General features: G+C 29.1%; 1 protein-coding gene across 1 annotated transcript; it reads right to left on the reverse strand.

The window, feature by feature from the left end:
• Window positions 1–17,874: 17,874 nt before the first annotated feature.
• LOC136087144 (uncharacterized) lies at window positions 17,875–18,958 on the reverse strand. The gene is made up of 2 exons (XM_065809650.1): window positions 18,301–18,958; window positions 17,875–18,221 (listed from the first exon to the last, which is right to left on the reverse strand). Exons 1-2 carry the CDS (start codon window positions 18,956–18,958, stop codon window positions 17,875–17,877), a joined length of 1,005 nt encoding a protein of 334 aa, XP_065665722.1.
• Between the last annotated feature and the right edge of the window lie 2,483 nt (window positions 18,959–21,441).

A 21,441-nucleotide genomic window follows, 5' to 3' on the forward strand; every position in this document is an offset into this window, starting at 1 on the left:
AGATCTTCAAACATTCATAAGACGTTTAAAAAATGTCTTTTTTACGTCCAGTGTCCACTGAGCGAAAACGTTCATTTTTCATTTATTCAATCAATAAAGGTTTGGCATGACTATAAACGGTCTTTAAAATATATAAGACATGTTTATGTTGAAATTAAAGTTTTACTTTAATAAGTTGCACCCCGAATATGGATACAAAAATATAATTAAACCAAAGTATGTTTATTGCACTTAAAGTGTTTGCGAGCATTATTATTATCTTTGTAAACACTTTAGGTGCAAACTGGAACTTAAAGTGTTTGCAAACATTAGCTTAAGTGCAAATCGGCACAAGTTAGAACTTATATAAGTGCAAAGATGTTATAAGAATTTGAAACCACTGGCAGTTCGCTCTTATCCCAGTGTTTGCAGCTGCTTTGCACTTATACCAGCTCGCATTTATGAAATTCCCACTTATTCAGCTTCCCGTTATCAACATTAAGTAAACATTAGTTTGTCTTAAAACAGTCAGATATTTTGATTAGTTTGATGTTCACACAATTTAAAATACTTTTGTGCAACATTAATAAATTATCATCGTCAGCAAAAATCATAGTTATAAAATTTAAAGCTTAGCCCTAACTCTAAAATTATTAATATAAATAAAGAAAAGAAGAGGTCCTAGTATGGATCCTTGAAGAACTCCACATGTAATATCTAACAAATTGTATAAAAATGTTTTGTCGGCGTAAACAAGTTATTAAGGATTAATTAAACTTCGCTTTAAACCAGTTTTACCAGTTCTACCTAATTGTATTAAAAAATTTTTGAAAATTAATAAAAACTCCCTGTATGGGTTGAGAATATTTAAGAGCATCCGATATACTCCTTGCAAGCTGAAGAATGGAAGAATGACAGGTTCTAATGAGAAGGAGATGCTCACAAAGGTTTAGGGGCCCAAATTTAAATTTTACCAAAGGTTTTTATTGTATGTCGTTTATGTAGTAGGATACAAAACATTGAAATTTTTTAGTACAATCAATTATTAATTAAATGTATCGGTTTAATAAATGCAATGTAGCGTCAAGTTACTCAAAAAAAGTATGCCATACACCACGAACATAAATCTTTTTATTGGTTAATCTTTGTTTATGCTAGGGTAACTCTCGAAAGCAGTTTTAAACTTAAATCTAAAAACGACATTATAAATGAAGGAATTTAAAATGAATTAAATAAATATTAGGTTTTACTTTTTTAATTTAGTTTATGTATTTCTTAGCATACTTCACAAACATCTAAAATTTTAAATAACTTTATTGACAAAAGTCTATCAATTTAATTGGCAATTTTTAATTAGTTTATTTTCAATTTTTTTGAAATGCTTTAGTTTTTTAATTTGTTACTTTTCCTTTATACCCAAGTTTTTAATACTGTTTTAGATCTAGTGGATTGATGCAAATTAAAATTTATCCTAGAAGATTTTCAGAAGTTTATCGAATTGATATTTTTAAGTTTCGGCACAAGGAGTTTCTTAATGCATAAATTTGAAGCACAAAAAAGAGAAGTAAAAAAAAAAAAGCATCGACAATGAAAGATAAGATACAAACCCTTTATCAATTGGGTATCAAAAAAGCTTTATAAATTAGAAACAGATACAGATACAATTTCGAAAAGTAGAAAGAAAACTAGAAAAGTGATGATGACATTCATAAAGTAAATACTCACCGCAAAAATACAACTGTAGCTTATAAATATACATTGTTCTTATAAATATTCTTATAAATTCTTAGATTTAGAACCGAGAACTAGTGAAAGTTTTATTTCACCATTTATTTTCTCCAAGTACAAAAATTGACATTTAATTTATTACAACAAAATTTACTTCTCGATCAGAAATAAATAACTTTGTATTGACTTTCTTTTAAAATTTTTGAAAGATAAAAATAATTATTATTTTGATTAATCAAAAAATTTCTGAAGGTAAATTAAAGTTCTCAAACTTAAAAGTAAACAGTAATGATGCTGCTGAATGTATTCCATAAGCCATAACCAACTTCGAAGTCATGCAAACAATATACAACTTATTCAGTTTTATCGTTAAGAGATAGGATTTAAATCTAAGCGTATTGGTTGTTACTTTCTGGCACTTAATGATCAGATGCGTATTTTGTACACATTTAAAGCTCTGTGTTTGCATAGAAGTAAATTACATGGTATAATTCTTTTTGCTCTATAATACAACTTTTTACGGTTATATTATATTATACTATATATATATATATATATATATATATATATATATATATATATATATATATATATATATATATATATATATATATATATATATATATATATATATATATATATATATATATATATCGATCCCCACCACGTCCCTGGTAGTACCGCGCTCAGCTTGTTTCTCCGCGCAGCGGCCTTGTTTCTCAAGGTTCGTGTTTCGGAGTTATAGAGTTGAGAGAGGGTTATAACCACTATTAAGTAGCCTCCTCATCTGTAGTGGCCTTCTCGGCCTTGAGGAGGTGAATAACAAATATATATATATATATATATATATATATATATATATATATATATATATATATATATATATATATATATATATATATATATATATACATGTATATATTATATCTTGTTATTTAAAAAACTAATAAAATATGGTATTTAGAATAAAACTCTATTATAGTTCAAAATTTATCTTATTAACCATAAACAGTTTGTTTACAATAAAGATTTTATATCTCAGTATCTATTTATGAATATACCATGTTAAGTTCTACAAGAATCCATACTTGATCCACTCATTTTTTAATCAAACTATTTAGGTTTGGTGACTCAAAACTTCTTAGTTAATTATAACACGCTTTAAAAGTAAGATTTGTTAATAAAAATGGTTTCTAAATATAGTTCGGTATTAAAAGTTCAGATATTTGTCTATTCTATTTTAAATGTGTTTTTGTTTGCAGAAGCAATTGCATCTTGTGATAAAGAATTCTAATCATCTACGACTCTATTTATTAAACAGTAAAACCTGCATATTTTTTAGTAAACTATCGATGAAGTCTTTTATTGTGAAGATTCGCGGATATGTGACTGTGAAATCTCAAAGACCCTTTATATGTAATATTCCCCTTTCTTTATAACAGATACCTTTGATTGTTTCAATAAAAGTCAGTATATCTTGTACATACTCAAGCCTAGTAATATATTTAATACAATATGGGCTCCATACTAATGCTGCATATTAAAGCTGTGGCCTAATAGTTGACTTGTATAACACCAAAATATTTAAATTTATGTTTTATAAAACATAGTATTCAATTAGCTTTTGTTCAATACTTACAATATGGTTTTCCCATTTGAGGTCATTTATGTTATAAAACCTAAATCTCTTTCAATTTTGTCTTTCGTTAATTTTTCTAAATTGTGTTTAAATTGAGTATTTAATTTACAAAATGCTTTCACTAATCTCTATTGAACTTAATCGACCACTTATTTAACTAGTCTAACAACTTATTTGACCAGTTTAACAACTTATTTGACCAGTCTAACAACTTATTTAACGAGTTTAACAACTTATTTAACCAGTCTAACAATTTATTTAAGTCTTTACCTGCTAATAATTCTATTTTATTTAGGATATTAAGTACCATCTGCAAATAATTCTAAATTATTTTAGGGTATTATTGTTTAAGCCATTTATATAAATTACAAATAGTAATAGGTCAAGACCCTGAGGTTTTTCACTTGTAACTTCCTCCCGACTTCCTTCCTTACTATTACTAATGAATGTTTTACATCATTATAGAATATAAAAGTGAAAACCATAACCATAAAACTTGCAACATAATTTAGCTAAAGAAACCACATGAAAAGCTTTTGCAAAGTCAAAAAATATTGTATCGATACTATTACTAGTATATACTACAATAATTTCAGTTTCTCTTGTAACAAAATCAAAAGTCTCTAACAAATTTGACCAACCAGTTTTACTATTAACAAATTCATGCTGTTTACTTGCTATTAATTTATTAAAAGTCAAATGGTTCATCAAAACATTGCGAATAATTTTCTTCATATATTTCCAAACTATTGATGTTAATGATATTGGTCGATAGTTTGAAGGGTCTAACTTATTTTCTTTTTTAAACAGTGGAGTTATGTTTGCAATTAATTATTTATTTGGCCTAACGCTACTATAATATGAGATTTTGTAGATCAATGATAACGAGTGAGATTTTGAACATTCTTTAAGAGAACACAAGAATGAATTTTGTATATACCGATTGCTTTATTTACATTAAGGTTTACTAAATGTTGTTCAGCATCAATGTCATTAAAACTTTGGATCGCTACAAAAAGTTTCACATTTTAAATGATAAGTTACAGGGTCTGATATCTCATCTTTTAAAAATACTGAAACGAAATACTTATTTAAACAATTTGAAATATCTACCTCATTTGTTATAATTGAACCATCAACTGTTTTAATTGAACCTTTTATAACTGTTTTACTATTTAATAATGAATAAACATTTTTAGGGTTGTTTTTTTGAATTTTTAGCCAAATTTAATTCAAAAGCCCTTATTATCTTTAATAATTCAATTATTTTTTTTAAATCTTTAAAAGAGTAAGTTTTACAAAAAATAAATTTTGAGAAAACTATAGTATTATCTAGTTATTTTTAAAGAAAATTTTTAATTGTGTTTAACGAATCAGAATCAGCCAAAATGAGCTTTACCGGTTTTTTGTTTTGCTAAAAAGTTCGATAACTGCATCAATGATGCAGTTATCGAACTTTTTCAGGACGAATTTCCAAGAATTGATATTTACTACTCCAGCTTTTTAAATGGCCTCACTGACATCAAATTATAGATATTTAATTAAGCAGTTCTGAAATGGGCTTACCAATGCGAATCTCAAAACTAAATTCGGTACAATATAGGTATAAGTTAATTCAATTAATTTAAGATCCTGAAAAATTCCGAACTAACTTATAACTACCTAGGGGGAAACCTTTCATTGGAAAGAATATTCAAGGTTCACAAATCAGGTGCAATTCACCATGCGAGATTTACGGTACATTCTATATATAGTTTAAAAATAGAACTTATATCTGATAAACTTGTTATGTCCATTGATGTGCGAATTATGGTGCACCGCATGGCTAAATTTATTTGATGCAGTCTCTCCGCTCGAGTATTTCCATATTCGCTCCAGTTGATGAATTTTAATTTTTTGTTGGAATGTACTGGTATTAGGAAGAGGATTCTACCCCAAAACCAAAAGTATATTTAATTGGAAAAATAAAATTTTTGACATAATTTTTTATTTTTTAATTTGGCCACGTTCATGGTTTCATTTTGATTTACAGTGGTGGCACAAAGTCATGACCACAGTTGAAAAACAAGAGAATTTTATTTATTTTTGGCACAATATAAAATAAAACAGCACCACAATGAAATAAAAATGACCCTGTATTGTTAGTAATAAGCGGCACTAATAAAACATAAGAAATTCTGACTAAAAGACAAATATTTTGTATGCCCTCCATGCGCATTGAGCACGGCCTGTACACGTCTTGGCATAGACTGTACCAGCTTTTGGATGGTGTCAACAGGGATTGCTAGCCATGCAGCATGCAAATGTTTACCACAAATCATCCAGATTGCTGGGTTTAGTTTTCTGTACCTTTCTGAAGAGCTCCTCCACAACTTTTCAATGAGGTTCAGGTCAGGACTTTGTGGAGGCCATTCAATAGCATTGGTACGAGCATGTTTGAGATATTACATTACTTTCTTAGCTTTGTGGCAAGGAGCATTGTCCTGTTGAAAGAAAAATGGTTTGTTTTTACCAAATAGTTTGTTTGCTGATGGTTTCATTTGTGTTTTTAATATTTCCAAATATATATCCTGGCTTACCGTGCCCGTACAACGTCATAAATGACCTACACCTGATCCTGACATGCAACCCCATACCATAAGAGAGCCTTCATCATGCTTTACTGTGGGAGATACACACAGAGGACTAAATCGTTCACCAACTCTTCTCCTCACATAAGCTCTTTTAGCTTCACAGAAAACAGTAAAGGTACTTTCATCACTCCATAATACTTTATTCCATTGTGCAACAGTCCTGGTTTTGTGCGCCTTTGCGAATGCTCTTCTTTTCGCGATGTTATCAGGTCGCAATAAAGGCTTCTTTGCAGCAATTCTCCCATTCAAAACAGCTTGCTGCAGACATTTTCTAACTGTCTTTGCTGCTAGATAAACTTTATGGTTTTTCCCCATGTTGCTTGCAAGATCTGAAGCCGTGGCAAAATGATTGGACAAACTCGCCCGAACCAAAAGCCGATCCTGCTTTGCGGTAGTTTTACGAGGTCATCCAACACACTCTAAGTCTGCCACTGTACCGGTGTCTTTATCTTTTCTGGCTGTTCTTGTAACAGTTGACAGTCCAATTTTCATTTGCTCAGCAATATCGTAATAATGTAAGAAATGCCTTGTTTAATCATAACAATGATCTTCAGTCGTTGCTCAGTTGATAGCTTCTGATACATGGCATACACAATGTTCTGCAAAATTATAACACAAAAATAATAAAATGTTTGTTTAATGAAAGAAAACATGATTTCAATCATTATTTAACAACAACAAATGTTTAGAAACACAATAAAACTTAAAAAGTTCCAAAAAGTTGTTAATTATAGCTAATTAAGATTAATTAATCCTAATTAGCACTGCTAATTATAATTATAATTAAATCTAATTAATTTAATCTCAATATTAGCTTCACGTTTCGGTACGATATGTAGTCGAGTGATAATACTTTAATTTCAAGTAAATATCTACTAAAACAATGCTAGAAAAATCTTAAACTTACCAAACTGATATCAACAATTTCTGATCAAATCAACACAGAACAGTAATTAACAAAAATTACAGTAATTATAATAAAAAAAATAATGATATTTAGTTGCTAATAACGTGCCACATCGGTAACTAAATATTTAGTAAAGTTTCCGAATAAAAATTGCTACAAAAATTAGTTATTATTGCCAAAGTACACTATTAGAGAGATCAAAATAAGCGTGTGGTCATGACTTTGTGCCACCACTGTATTAGGGCTAATAAATGATCAAGAATGACTTCCGATAAATCAACAAGACGGGCCGTTCTTCCAAGATTACTGAACGCAGAAAATTTTGTTAAACAACAAGAAGTTACAAATGATATCGCCAAAAGTGGAATTAAGTTTGTTGGCAATTTCCTTGAGTGTGCACGAAACGAAGTGCAACGTCAATTTCTTTTACAAGCCATTGAACATCAATGAATGCGAATTCCGTCTTAGGGGTCGTCCATAAAGTACGCACGCCAAAAATTTCAAAAAATTGACCCCCCTCCCCCTATTGCCATTCGTACTTTATAGCCCCCTCCCCCCTTTGAAAAGTACGTACGCTTTTGAAGTACACTCCCCTACTTCTCTTTTCTCTTTATGAGTTAAAAAGTTAAAATTTATAGAAAAAAAACAACATTATTTTAGAAATTTAAATATTAGGAATCGTCCATAAAGTAGGCCGGGAATTAGTAAAAACATTAAGTCATCAAAAAGTGGTGATATTCTTTCTACTTCAAAACGTTCCATTTGATTAAAATAATTGCGCAATACTTTTCAAAAACGATGTGAAGTATAAGAAGAATTTTGGAATTTCTTCATATTTTAATTTTTATTTAGTTAGCGCGATAACAGTGTTGTTAAGGGTAACAACTTTGAAAGCTAAAGTTTTAAAGTATTGTTAAACTTTAAATATTAATTTTTGAAATTTTTATGTTAAAAGTATTTTTTACAATTATATAAACTTTATTTTGTAAAAAATATTTTATAATGAAAATAAGATACTATAAATTATTTCAAAACTAAACAAACATTTGTAAACGTTTGTATTTATTGTACCTTGTAAATTTAAGTTGTGCTTTAAATAGTTAGTTAAAAATTAGTTTAAAGGCGGAATTATTAAAATGAATGATAATGAAAAGTACAAAATTATTTACCAACAAGTAGCAAAAGCTATGCCACAAAAAAAGTAAACAGGAGCAAAAGAAAGAAGCTAATAGATTGTGGTATAAAGTTAAGCATAAAGAATTGACGTATGAATCAGTTTTAAAAGAACTCACACGAAAAACAATGGAAAGCAAAAGTCAGTTAATGTCTTTTTGGTCTAATGTTAAAGCATCAAAGAATTAATCTACTGCAGTGAAGCTTCCTCTCATAAACGAAATATCAGATGAGGGACCAGAAGCTCTGTTAACATCCGATGAAGCAGACAAAATAGATTTTGTAATCGATGAAACACTAGCTGCTTCTTCTAAATTTGATATTCAAAAAAATGAAAAACCACAACAAAAGTACCAATTGATCAGCCGCAAAAACCTCATACTCCCTAACAAGAGAAAATTCAAACTGAAATTTCGCAGTTAAAAGAGCAGCTGTTAACATTAGAAAATGTGCACCGTGCAGGATTGATAAGTAAAGAACTTAAAATAAAATCAATTTTTGTTGAAAAGCAAATAAAAATAAAACAAACCCGTCTTAAAAAAATGAAACGCGAGGCAATCCGTCAAAGACAACGGAGAGCAAGTTTGAAACGAACACTTAATGATATTGTTGATGACACGCCCTACTTAAAACCAAAACTTTCTAAATTCAATAGAGAAAAAAATGGTAGACCAGCTATAATTTAAGATTAGCCAGATCTTCTTAATGCCATCGTTAACATTGCATCAATAGGAGCCGCTGCTAGCGATCGACGAAGATAGCAGGAGTTACGTTCATGTAAGACACTTGATGACTTAAATAAAAACCTACTAAAACTGGGTTATTGTTTATCGCGATCTGCAACTTATTCAAGACTGATGCCTAAGCGATCAAACACACTTTAGAGAATACGTCACATTAAGATAGTTCCTGTGAAATTGATCAGGACTGCTAATACAGCTCGTGATAGGCATATCGATGCTAGATTTACATTTGCGTGCATGCAATACATGGATGAAATTTGTTCAATGTTTGGTCCAGATTTATGCTTTTATTTAAGTCTAGACGACAAAGCCAAAGTACCATTAGGATTAGCAGCTGCAACAAAACAACCACCAATTTTGATGCATCTTGATTATCAAGTACGTTTTCCAGATCATGATTTTTTAGTGGCTTCCAGACATAAACTTATACCGTCTGTTTATGCAGCTTGTATTATTGATTGAAACAAATTTGCTGACGCAGTGTCATATTCTGGACCAACGTATGTTGCTATTAGATCTATGAAGCATGATAGCAGCACTGATTTTACTCATGGCCGTGATTTGGAGCGTCTTGTTTCAATTGAAAATTTTAAGCTTCACATTTGTACTCCAGAAGGTCAGGTAAAACCTATATTTGTTGTTGCATGTGATGAAGGTCCTGATGAAAATCCAAGGTTTTCCAAACCATTGCAAGTTGCAATTGCAAGATTTATAAAATGGGATTTGGATGTCTATCTAACAGGAACTCATGCATCTCATTATTTAGCATATAAAAGGGTTGAACGGCGTATGGCTCCGCTGAGTCGAGAGTTAGCAGGATTGGTTTTGCCATATGATCATTTTGGGACACATCTAAATGCATCTGGAAAAACAACTGACAAACAATTTAGAAAAATTTTTTTTGCAAAAGCTGCAGAAACTCTAATTGAGGTATGGTCTGATATAGTAATTGAAAACTATTCTGTTTGTGCTGAATATGTTGAACCTTCCCAACTGTCACCAGTACCAGAGCAAGATTCAAAACGGATTGATAATCACGTAAGACAAAGTCAGTATTTTTTAATGATCGTTAAGTGTGATGTTCCGAGTGGCTGTAAATCTTGACGAAGTTCCTAAAAAAAATATTTTTCTCAACGTTTTTTACCAGATCCTGTTGTAATGCCTCATGCTGCTGAAGGAATTTTTATTCCTGACCCAAAGGTAGCACGAAGTATTCCTAAACCTTACTTTTCTTCTCTATCTCAGCGCTTGGGATTTATAGGTTCAAAACTTTCGATGGAAGCTTCCTTTGATTTGTACTGCCCATCAATTTTACAACAAAAAATTGATCAAAGAACTTGCAAAACCTGCAAAATTTATCACGCTTCTAAAGCAAGTGTTAAGCGTCACAAATGCGTGTTTAGAAACATAATCAATACTACTAATAAAAATTACGATGAAAACAATGATACTCATTTAACAGTAAATGAAAGCAACTCTGATCAAATTCATGTCATCAAAAACATATTTGATTGGGTGAAATTGCCCTTTGATTTAGATCACCAACAATTTAAATTAATTGATTAATGAAGACTATATTATTAATTTTGTTTATACAATATTAAAACGATGTTTTGAAACCTATAAAGATAACAGTTTTTTTTTTTAGTTTGTGATTACTTAAAAAATTTTTATCACCCTGGCCTTAACCACAACCTATACTTTAAAGGTACCAAACAAACACTCTTGCCAGTTTGTTGATTTAAAAGTTTCCTGTTTGCCAGCAAAAGCGCTTAAAGATCAACTGCACTAATTTTTCAACAAGTCTTTTTTATTTTATTTTGTGTAAACGGTCTTTTAAATGATTGCAAAGTAATACACTTCACTGTCACCTTGATGTTCAAATTTTCAAGCACTAAATTGTTTGCTTGCATTTTTTTAGCTGAAATACTTTTCAAAAAATTTATAATCTCCAGTTTTCTCAAGCTTCTTTGTTTATTATATTTATCAAAAAAATTACCCTAGATAAGATGATGCAATTTTGTAACGTGACATTTTTTATATTTAAGAAATAATAACTATGTTCTCAAACACATAAATTTTTCGTATTTATATAAGATTGAGCACAAATTTGTTTTCCTCGCAGTAATTAATCTCCTACTTTAATTGCGATACAACAACATAGGTGGAGGGTATGCAAAAAAATGTGAAAAAACTATCCAGGCTGGATATAGTCAAAACAATTGTTTTGACCATCGCAAGCAAATCTTTTTGAATATTGCAAGAAAATACAATAATTGTGCATTATCATTAAAACTTTCCCTATTCCTAAATAACTAATAAACGTAACTAAGTATGTGAGATGTTACATTTATAAAACGCTTCAAACGTAACTATGAGGTGCCATATAAACGTTCCTGCCTGTTTATTTGAAACTAAAAACCCACAACATTTTTACCAAGCCCATTAAAACTTATTACGTTTTTATTGTTAAATTTAAACAAATTTTACTAATTTTTAAGTTCCTTTGGTAAAAAGAACTTTAAAGTTTCCAAAAATAAATTGTAATTAGATCTTATTTAAGGGCAAGTATACTTCCCTTCCTCCTCAACTGTCATTTCATAGTGACGGTCATGGTTTTATTATTTTAAAAAATTATTTATTTATTATTATATTCAAAAATATCTAGTTATTTATTAAAAAACATCTAGCTATAGATAAGTATTTGTGAGTGGTGATAAGTTAGAAATACAAGCATTTACTAAGAAAAATTACTTTTTTTAATTAGTGAGTACGTACTTTTATATTCAACCCCTCCCCCCCCCCCATACGCTTTCGTACGCTTTTGTACACTTTTTGAAGACCCCCCCTCCCCCCTATGAGCGTACGTACTTTCCCAGTGAAAAATAAAACCGCGTCCCACATGGGTTCCGCGTGGGTTCCGTGTGGGATTGATGGGATTTACGTGGAACGGATTTTTCTCATGTGGTATCCGTATGGAAATTTGTCACCTTGAACCTGTGGGAAATTTGTCACCTTAAACATGTGGGAACCATATGGTATTTACACACATGGGAAATCCCACGTGGGTTTCCTGTGGGATTTGCATGGGAATTAATTTGAAAGCTGGAAACTAAAAAAAAACTTAAAAAAAAACTAAAAAAAATTTTTTAAATTGACATTGCGTTGCGTTACGTTTATATTGTGTGAAAATACTTTATATTAATATAGAAAATGGTAAGCAAGTATGTAAGTACCACGAATAATGTTTATCTTTCTTTATAGAAATAAGATTAAGATTTGTGCAAATAGACGTATTATTAGGATGATATAATAGTTATTTGAATATAGATCTTGAGTAAATTATTTGCAAACAATTAACTGATGCAAGTTGAAATGTTGTCAAAAACCAATCTTGCATGCATGGGACATTGCAGTATCCCACAAAGAAATGCAGGTTTGAAAGTCAAAGAATTTCCAATTTTCTTTATTAAAAAAGAAAAAAATAGGATGGAGATGGGTTTCTGTAACTTTTTTTATGCTCCAAAACTTTTAACTTTAGATATATATAAGGTACTTAAGACTTAAGGGACTTACGAACTACATTGAGGAACAAAAACAGGATATTTACAGAAATTTTTCAATTTTTAATCTGGAGTACCATAATGTTATTGAGAATAAAGCCTCTGGGTCCAGTTTTCAAAGTAATATGATCTAAAGTAATGTTTAAATAAAATAGTATACTTTAAAATGCATGTAATATATAAATTAAATAAAATGCTTTAAAATGCATATAGTTATACATATAACTCCTGATAGTTAACTATATGTATAACTAGTTATACATATAATTTGTTATAAAAACTTATTTTTTAAGGTTATACTTGAACAAATTAGTACAAATTAATTCAAATTCAAGATTTAGTTCAAGTTCAAGTTTTTATTTGTTCATTGTTTTTTCACTATTTTATATTTATTTGTTCAAATTTGTTAAGCAGTACTAATTCTTACTACAGTAAGAATGTTTATCATTGTTGAACGTGATTTTATTGGTAACTTAATTTTATTTTCAATATATTTTGACAACACCTTTTATATTTTAAATGATGGCAGCGTTACTTTTCTATTGATGTTAAATTTATTACGTTTCAATAACTCAGATTAAATCTTAATTGAATTATTGTAAGCTTTGTAGGGGTTTGTTGTATATCAAATGGTGTTGTAAATAAAGTAAAAATAATATATATATATATATATATATATATATATATATATATATATATAATATATATATATATATATATATATATATATATATATATATATCAATAACTCGTTATTTTTACTTTATTTACAACACTTTTTGATATACAACAAGCCCTTACAAAGCTTACAATAATTCAGTTAAAATTCAATCTGAGTTATTGAAACGTAATAAATTTAACATCAATAGAAAAGTAAAGCTCTCATCAGTTAAAATGTATAGGGTGTTGTCAAGATATGTTGAAAGTAAAATTAAGTTACTAATAAAATCACGTTCAACAATGATAAACATTCTTACTGTAGTAAGAATTAGTACTGCTTAACAAATTTGAACAAATAAATATAAAATAGTTAAAAAAATAATGAACAAATAAGAACTTGAACTTGAACTAAATCTTGAATTTGAATTAATTGGTACTAATTTGTTCAAGCATAACCTTAAAAAATAAGTTTATATAATAAATTTTATGTATAACTAGTTATACATATAGTTAACTATCAGAAGTTATATGTATAACTGCATGCATTTTAAAGCATTTTATTTAATTTATATATTACTTTAGATCATATTACTTTGAATACTGAACCCAGAGACTTTATTCCTAATTACATTGTGCTACTCCAGATTAAAAATTGAAAAGTTTCTGTAAATATCCTCTGTTTGTTCCTCATTGTACTTCGTAAGTCCTTTAAGTTTTATGAACCTTATTATATATAAAGTTAAAAGTTTTATAGCCTAAAAAAAGTTACAGAAACCTCCCTATCTCCCCCCTATAATAACAGGCCTTGACATCGCGCAACAAAGTTGTTAAACTGAGGGCCAATTCCTCATACTGTGTTTACATTTTCATCTTTTAACATTAGACGAAAGTTTATCTTCGCGCTTTTTTAATAAATCTTCAAAATTTGATTGGTTTATAAATTAGAAGCAACGACCTTTAAACCCACCATTTGTTTTGCAAAATATTCCGCCTAGTTGTTTAGCCACACCAGCAAGTAAAGTTAGAAAAACTGTAACTTCAAGCGGTTTTCGAAGCATTTTACCAGATGAGTTAAATGATTTTCTAAAAGAGGATGAACTTATATTTGACGATATTCAATCTTTGTTAAGTGATAATAATGATGTTATTGTTTTCCAGCTTAATAAAAAAAGTTTACACATTCAATCAAAAGTGTACAAACTTGGTGTTCCATTATTTGTTTTAGTAATTTTCAATGATTATTCACTTTTAGCTAACCATAATGGCACAACTTGTAATATTTCATCTTTAGCTGTAAACAAATTAAAGTTAATAAAAACAAAATCAGCTTTATTTGAAGCAGTTAGATTTTAAAAAAATAAAGAAAGTTCGCTTCAGTTAAATATTCTATTCGAACATCTTAATGCTATGAGAAAAGTTAATGTTGGTGAAGTTTTATATACTTCAGATATTATATGTAGAGCATATGAGTATTTTGCTATGTGACGAGGTTTATATGACTGTTTGTGTATTGACTACAAGTTGCCAAGTATAAGGACATGATTGACTTCAAAAATAAGCTCAATGGAGGACCTAAGTTTCATAAATAGTATTTTAATGAATTTAAATCCATTGAAAAGAACTTCCATACTACTAATTGATGAAGTCTATGTCAAAGCTTCATTACTTTACCAAAGAGGTGCTTTGTTTGGTCAAGCAGTAAACTACCCTGAAAAGTTAGCTAAAACAATTTTATCATTTATGATTAAATGTCTTTTTGGAGGTCCAGAATTTATATGTAGAGCTCAACCTGTTGCAAATCTTTCCTCTGAATTTCAGTTTGCTTAATGTCAACAAATTGTTGATACGATAAATAATATTGAAAATAGTAAAACACTGGTAATAATTACTGATGGTAACCGTGTAAATCAAAGATTTTTTGGAATGTTTAAAACAGTTGATAGTAAACCATGGTTAACAGTATTAGGTATATATTTATTGTATGATTATGTGCATCTCTTAAAATCTATACGAAACAATTGGTTGACAAAAAAGACTGGCGAACTTCAATTGAACAATAAAGAACTGGCTTTGGATAAGTGGAGTGATTTAGAAACTTTATATAAAACTGAGTGCAATAGTCTTTTTAAACTCTCTAAACTTACAGCTAAATCAGTTTATCCAAAACCAATAGAGAGACAATCTGTAAAGTTTTGTTTGTCTGTTTTTTGCGAAGAAACAGTAGCTGCATTAAGAACGCATCCAGAGATTGAAAATAAAGCATTTGAAGGTACTGCTGTATTTATTGAAAAAATAATTTTTTTCGAATGTTGTTAATGTCAAAGCACCTGGTGCCGGTATTCGGTTTAGAAATGAATTATGCAGAAAAATCCACTCAGTTGGTGATCAATAGTTACAACTGCTATAAGATTGCTGAACTGTCAAATTTTATGAAACCTACAGGTAAGCGTGTAAAACAGCTTACGCTAGATACTAGCAATGCAATAGCGCATTCATGTTATGGCTTTATTGATCTCGTAGAAAATTTGTTGAGTAATGGAGCAAAGTATGTCTTATTAGGTCAGTTTTCAACAGATCCACTTGAAAAAGCTTTTTCTAAGCTTCGACAGGGATCTGGAGGTACATACTTTATAAACACTAAATCTGTAATTAAAAAAATTAATATTCAACATACTAAATTGATATTGCAACTTGACATTCCTGTTGATGGTATCGATGGTCATACTTGTGACATGTTTTAGAGATATTTCTACTGATGAAAAAGAACTTCTGGATAATATACATGATCTTGAAAGCTCAGTTAGAAATCTACATTAGTGGCTATAGTTTACATAGCTGGCTATATAAATATGGAAGTTATCTGTATAGCCTAAACAGAGGCGGACTTGAAATTCCTTCTGATACTCTTTTGTAATGGTCTATATTTTGCTTTTTTTTTTTTCAAGGTGCTACTGACCCTTTATGCAGAACATTTTGTGTTACTCAGTTTCGGTTCATTGCTGCTAAATATAAATTTAAAATCACAAAAAAATAATGCAGAGTACATTCTAATATTCTGCTAAAGAATTACTCACTAATTACCACTCCCAAAATACTAAAGCTATCATAATTTATGTGAAAATTAGTTTTGTAATTTATTATGCTATTTACTTGTTACGTTTTTTATTTTCTCATTAGCCTATATGTCTCTCAATATGTTTGGATTTGTAAATATTTATCCTGTTGAGATATATTGATAAAACTTTTTTTTTGCTTGAATCAATTTTTGTTGGTGCTTTTTATTGTTGGTGATTTTTATTGTTATCATTTTTAGCAAAAAAAATTAAAAATACAGTTATCTTTTTAATATATAGATATATACTTTGTTATGGTTCTGCTTGCTATTGATACTATTTAATATTACATAAACATTCCTAATGAAATTTGAAATACAAAAAATATGATTATCTTTTAACAATTTTTTGGTTTTCTTTTTATATTTCCGTCTTTACTAGAGATTATTATTAGAAAACATAGACTGCCATTACACCCTACCTAATATAAAAATATATCAATATAAGTAAAAGTGAAAGTTTAATCGGCCTTCAGTTTTTACGGCATTTTGCGCGATGTCAAGGCCTGTTATTATAGAAGGCCGTGTGTGTGACGAAAAAGTAAAGATACTTTTGCATCAAGCGGCTATTGCACCCAACGTCTACATCATTGAAAAAGTAGGTTTTTACATTTTTGTTTTTGTTTTTATGTTTAACTACTTATCCTAATTGATCACTTTTTTTCAGGATTCTCCTCATGGGTTCAAGCTCATTACGCATAATATGTGTTCAATTACCCATAATACGTTAGTTATTGTAAGTAATAAATTAGGAAATAATTATTTGTGAAATATCGTAGTCATTAATGACTTCAACCTGGCTAATAATTAAAATTGCTCTCTTTCTCTCTCTCTCTCTCTCTCTCTCTCTCTCTCTCTCTCTCTCTCTCTCTCTCTCTCTCTCTCTCTCTATCTCTGTCTCTCTCTCTCTCTCTCTCTCTCTCTCTCTCTCTCTTTCTCTCTCTGTCTCTCTCTTTCTATATATATATATATATATATATATATATATATATATATATATATATATATATATATATCTTTATATATATATATATATATATATATATATATATATATATATATATATATATATATATATATATATATATATATATATATAGGGTAAAGGAAGGTATGTTCGTGATAAATTAACTAGATGTGTAATTACAAAGTCAATTTCAGTAATTTTACTTAATTACTTTAATTGTTTGATGTACATAGAGTAAAGTTACTAGAATCTATGCAGTTTTGGGATTTTAAGTCATTTGATAAGTTTTTATAAAAGCTCAAAAGTCATTGAGAAAAGTTAGGTAATTTTGTGATATGATATTTAATTTCGTGATAGTGGTTAGGTAATTTCGTGAATACACAATAATATTTAAATTTTTCTTTATTAATTAAGTATAACATCTGGTATAATATAACAAAAAATATCAACACTTGTTTTGAATTCATAACTATTCAATCAGACTTTAAGTTCATAAAATATAAATATAGTCAGGCTTATAAGTTAACAAAATTATAATAATACTTTCATTACTTTATATTTATATATAAAAAAAATATACTTTTAACATAGGTAGCTTAGAAAATAAAATAACAGACGTACAAAAAACTCTTAATATAATAACTATAATATTAACCATACTTATATCTGATTAACTTATTTTTCTAAATCACATTCTTGTTGACAACATGTATCACACATAAATACTTCACCAATGTCCTCATATGTTTGACAACTCTCATGATAAGGTACTAAACAATAGGAACACTGCACCCATTTTTTTCCATTTTTTTTTTTACATCACTGTTGTAACTTTTTTTACAAACACCGCACTCCCAATCATCATCTTTTGAAGCATTTTTATTTTTTTTACTTTTTTTAGAACATACAGGAATAGAATCCTTTGAAGTTAATGGAATAGGTTGATCAGGAGGAGTCAGACACTTTGCACTTGAATCCCTTTTTGGCCTATTAGGGTTAGGTGTGGTTGGCTCTACAGATGGAATAGTTAACAATGTTTGTATAGCAGTATTACTGTGTGGTTGAATTTCTGTACTTTGAATCTCTCTGTTTGTCAATTGAGATGGAGCTATTGCTTCTGGAGGAATGGCATTTTTATTTAAAGGGCAAATGCCCCTTTTTTTAAATGCATTTTCTATATTTTTTTTTAGAAAAACTTTTAACAAATGCTGGATTCAATATTGTATGAAAAGTTGTCCAATTTGGTTTTTCTCCAGGATTTTCCCTCATAAAGTCATTTAAGCTAGTGGCCCAGTTTGACTTAAGTGGCTTGTATATTCCTACATCTTGTGGTTGTAATAAATGACTAGTATGAGCTGGAAATGTAAATAAATATATTTCATTTTCTTTTGCAAGTAATATAACATCCATGTTAATGTGTGATGCATGTGAATCCATGAATAATATCACAGGTCGTTCACTTGGAATAGAATCAATAAAAAATTTAAACCATTCCAAAAATAAGTCACTATTAATCCATCCTTTTGGAGATAATTTTACCATACAGTTTGGTAAACAATCAGCTTTAAGATTATCGTTCCATCTAACGCCTTTGAATATAATTAAAGGTGGAATCCATGATCCATTGGCACATACACATCCTAAAAGTGTATGCGTTTCTCCACGATCAGCATAAGTTCTTTTATAAACATAACGTTTACCAATAGCAGTGACTACTTTATTAGGCTTTACTACATAAGATAGTCCAGTTTCATCACAATTCCAAAGGCGGCCAGGCATATCTTTAATACCTAATTGGATCATTAATGAATCAAGTTTTGAATAAAAATCACTGATCATATGACTGTTAGCCATCGATGCCCTATAAGCAGCAAGATTTTCAGGAACTCTAAGTGTAAGATTATATTAATTTTGTGATAGTAAGTAATTTCGTGATAGTAGGTAATTTCGTGATAGGCTTTACTGCAAAAATATTTGCAGATTCGTATAGAGAAAGATATTATTATCATTTAACTATATAGTTATATCGTACTTAAAACAATTTTTAATGTCATTATATTTAATAAAAGAAACATGATTAAAAATGTAAATTCATTTGAGGTGAAAACGTTAAGAAAATGTGTAACTGCGATAAGGAATCATAAGTTATAGGAAGTTAATAAAAAAACAAAAGTTTTACCATTAAATCAAGCATCTTTTCTAGTTTAATATTCAATAAAAATAATTTACTTACCTTAAAACACAAGTCTGGAAATAAAAATGTTGGACAAGTACTCCAAACAAATGTGCTGAACGCACGTTAAATAATGCTAAAGAATGTACAAACTGATAGTAAACAATTGACGTATCACACGCACCCAACGACTATTTGTGAATCGACAGTAGTACCCCGGGGTACCATTTGACGCAATTTCGATGTTTTTGACTAATAGGTATGTTCGCTACAAATGCCGAGCGAAATATCACGAAATTACATATATCACGAACATATCTTCCTTTACCCTATATATATATATATATATATATCTTTATATATATTTGTATTTATATTTTTTTTTTAGAAAATGTTTGAAGAAAGTTAGAAGATACTAAAAACCTTGGTATTATGTTGATTTATCTTGATTTATCTTACCTTGGTATTGTTGATATCTCTGATTTATCTTACCTTGGTATTGTTGATTTATCTTGATTTATCTTATGTTGATTTATCTTGATTTATCTTATGTTGATTTATCTTGATTTATCTTACCTTGGTATTGTTGTTATCTCTGATTTATCTTACCTTGGTATTGTTGATTTATCTAAGGCATTTGACACGGTAGATCACGCTATCTTAATTAGGAAAATGGAAAAATATGGGATAAAAGGTGTTGCACTAAACTGGTTCAAAAATTTTTTACTAGACAGAAAACAATGCGTTATTGTTCATGGAAAAAAAATTTCAAAATTACTCAAAATAAAATGCGGTGTCCCCCAAGGTTCCATTCTTGCACCTCTTTTGTTTTTAATATACATAAACGATCTTCCTAAAGCCTCAAGTAAATTAGATTTCATAATGTTCGCGGACGACACCAATTTATTTTATGCATCCTCATCAATTACAGAACTTTATGAAACTACAAATACTGAACTTGAAAAAATAAACAGTTGGTTAAAATCTAACAAATTATCGTTAAACACAGAAAAAACCAAATACATTCTTTTTCATTCTAACCTTAAAAAAATATCACCCGATTTACCTTCGCTAAATATAGATACTAAAGAAATAGAGAGAACCCAAGCAACTAAATTTATTGGGATACTTATTGATGAGAACATCTCATGGAAATCACATATAGATATTTTAAATACCAAAATATCAAAAAACATTGGTATCCTCTACAAAGCTAGTTCTATTCTGTCTCCTGATAATTTAAAGCTTCTATACTTCTCGTTTATACAAAGCTACTATATATACGCTAATGTTGCATGGGCGAGCACTCATAGATCCAAACTAACTACACTATATCGAAAGCAAAAATATGCTGCAAGAATAGTTTTTAATAAGGATAGACTCTCGCATGCTGAGCCACTTTTAAAAAATTTGAAAGCATTAAATGTATATCAAATCAATATATTCCAAAATTTGTTATTTATGCTCAAATATAAACTTGGACTTGTTCCTTCTTACTTTTCAAAGAATTTTTTACAAAATAGCAAAAATAGATACCATACCAGAGGAACGGGAAACTTCAACGTACCTTTTAAAAAAACAAATCTCTCGCACTTTTCCATTTCGTACCGTGGTCCTTATCTATATAATAAATTAATATCAAAAAATACTCAACTGGAAAAATCGAATAACTTAATTACTCTGAAAACGTTATTAAAAGATCTCATTTTAAACACTAACAACTTTATGATATTTATTAACCCAAAAACATTTAAAACTATGTATAAATCTAACTTTGTTCCGAAACTAATGTAAACTCTAATAACTCAAAAAACTCTAAATAACCCAAAAAACTCTAAATAACTCAAAAACAACAGCAATAACAAAAACACAAAAGCAAATAATAGGCTTATTTATCAACACTCGAACGACTATATATTACCTATTTAGCAATTTACCTATTTAGCAAATCGTGTACCTACTTATATTAATGTGTATTGAAATAAAATCAAAAAATTAAAAACTTCTTTTTGTCTGCATTCTTTGTTTTTTTGCATTTTGGATTTTTATTCTCATTCTGCCGAAAAACGATAACATTTTTTTGTTTTTTTTTTTTATTAAAAAAAAAAAAAAAAACTTATTTTAAAAAAAAGCATCCAAAAATATTAGTAACGCATAGCGGTTT

The sequence above is a fragment of the Hydra vulgaris genome, chromosome 11 (assembly GCF_038396675.1).
Source record: "Hydra vulgaris chromosome 11, alternate assembly HydraT2T_AEP".
NCBI classification, from domain to species: domain Eukaryota; kingdom Metazoa; phylum Cnidaria; class Hydrozoa; order Anthoathecata; family Hydridae; genus Hydra; species Hydra vulgaris.

Coding starts and splice junctions, on each gene's coding strand:
- LOC136087144 (XM_065809650.1), bottom strand. CDS start 18,958: ATGGCTAACAGTCATATGATCAGTGATTTTTATTCAAAACTTGATTCA. Junction 18,222..18,300: donor GAATCCAGCATTTGTTAAAA/GTTTTTCTAAAA, acceptor CCATTCCTCCAG/AAGCAATAGCTCCATCTCAA.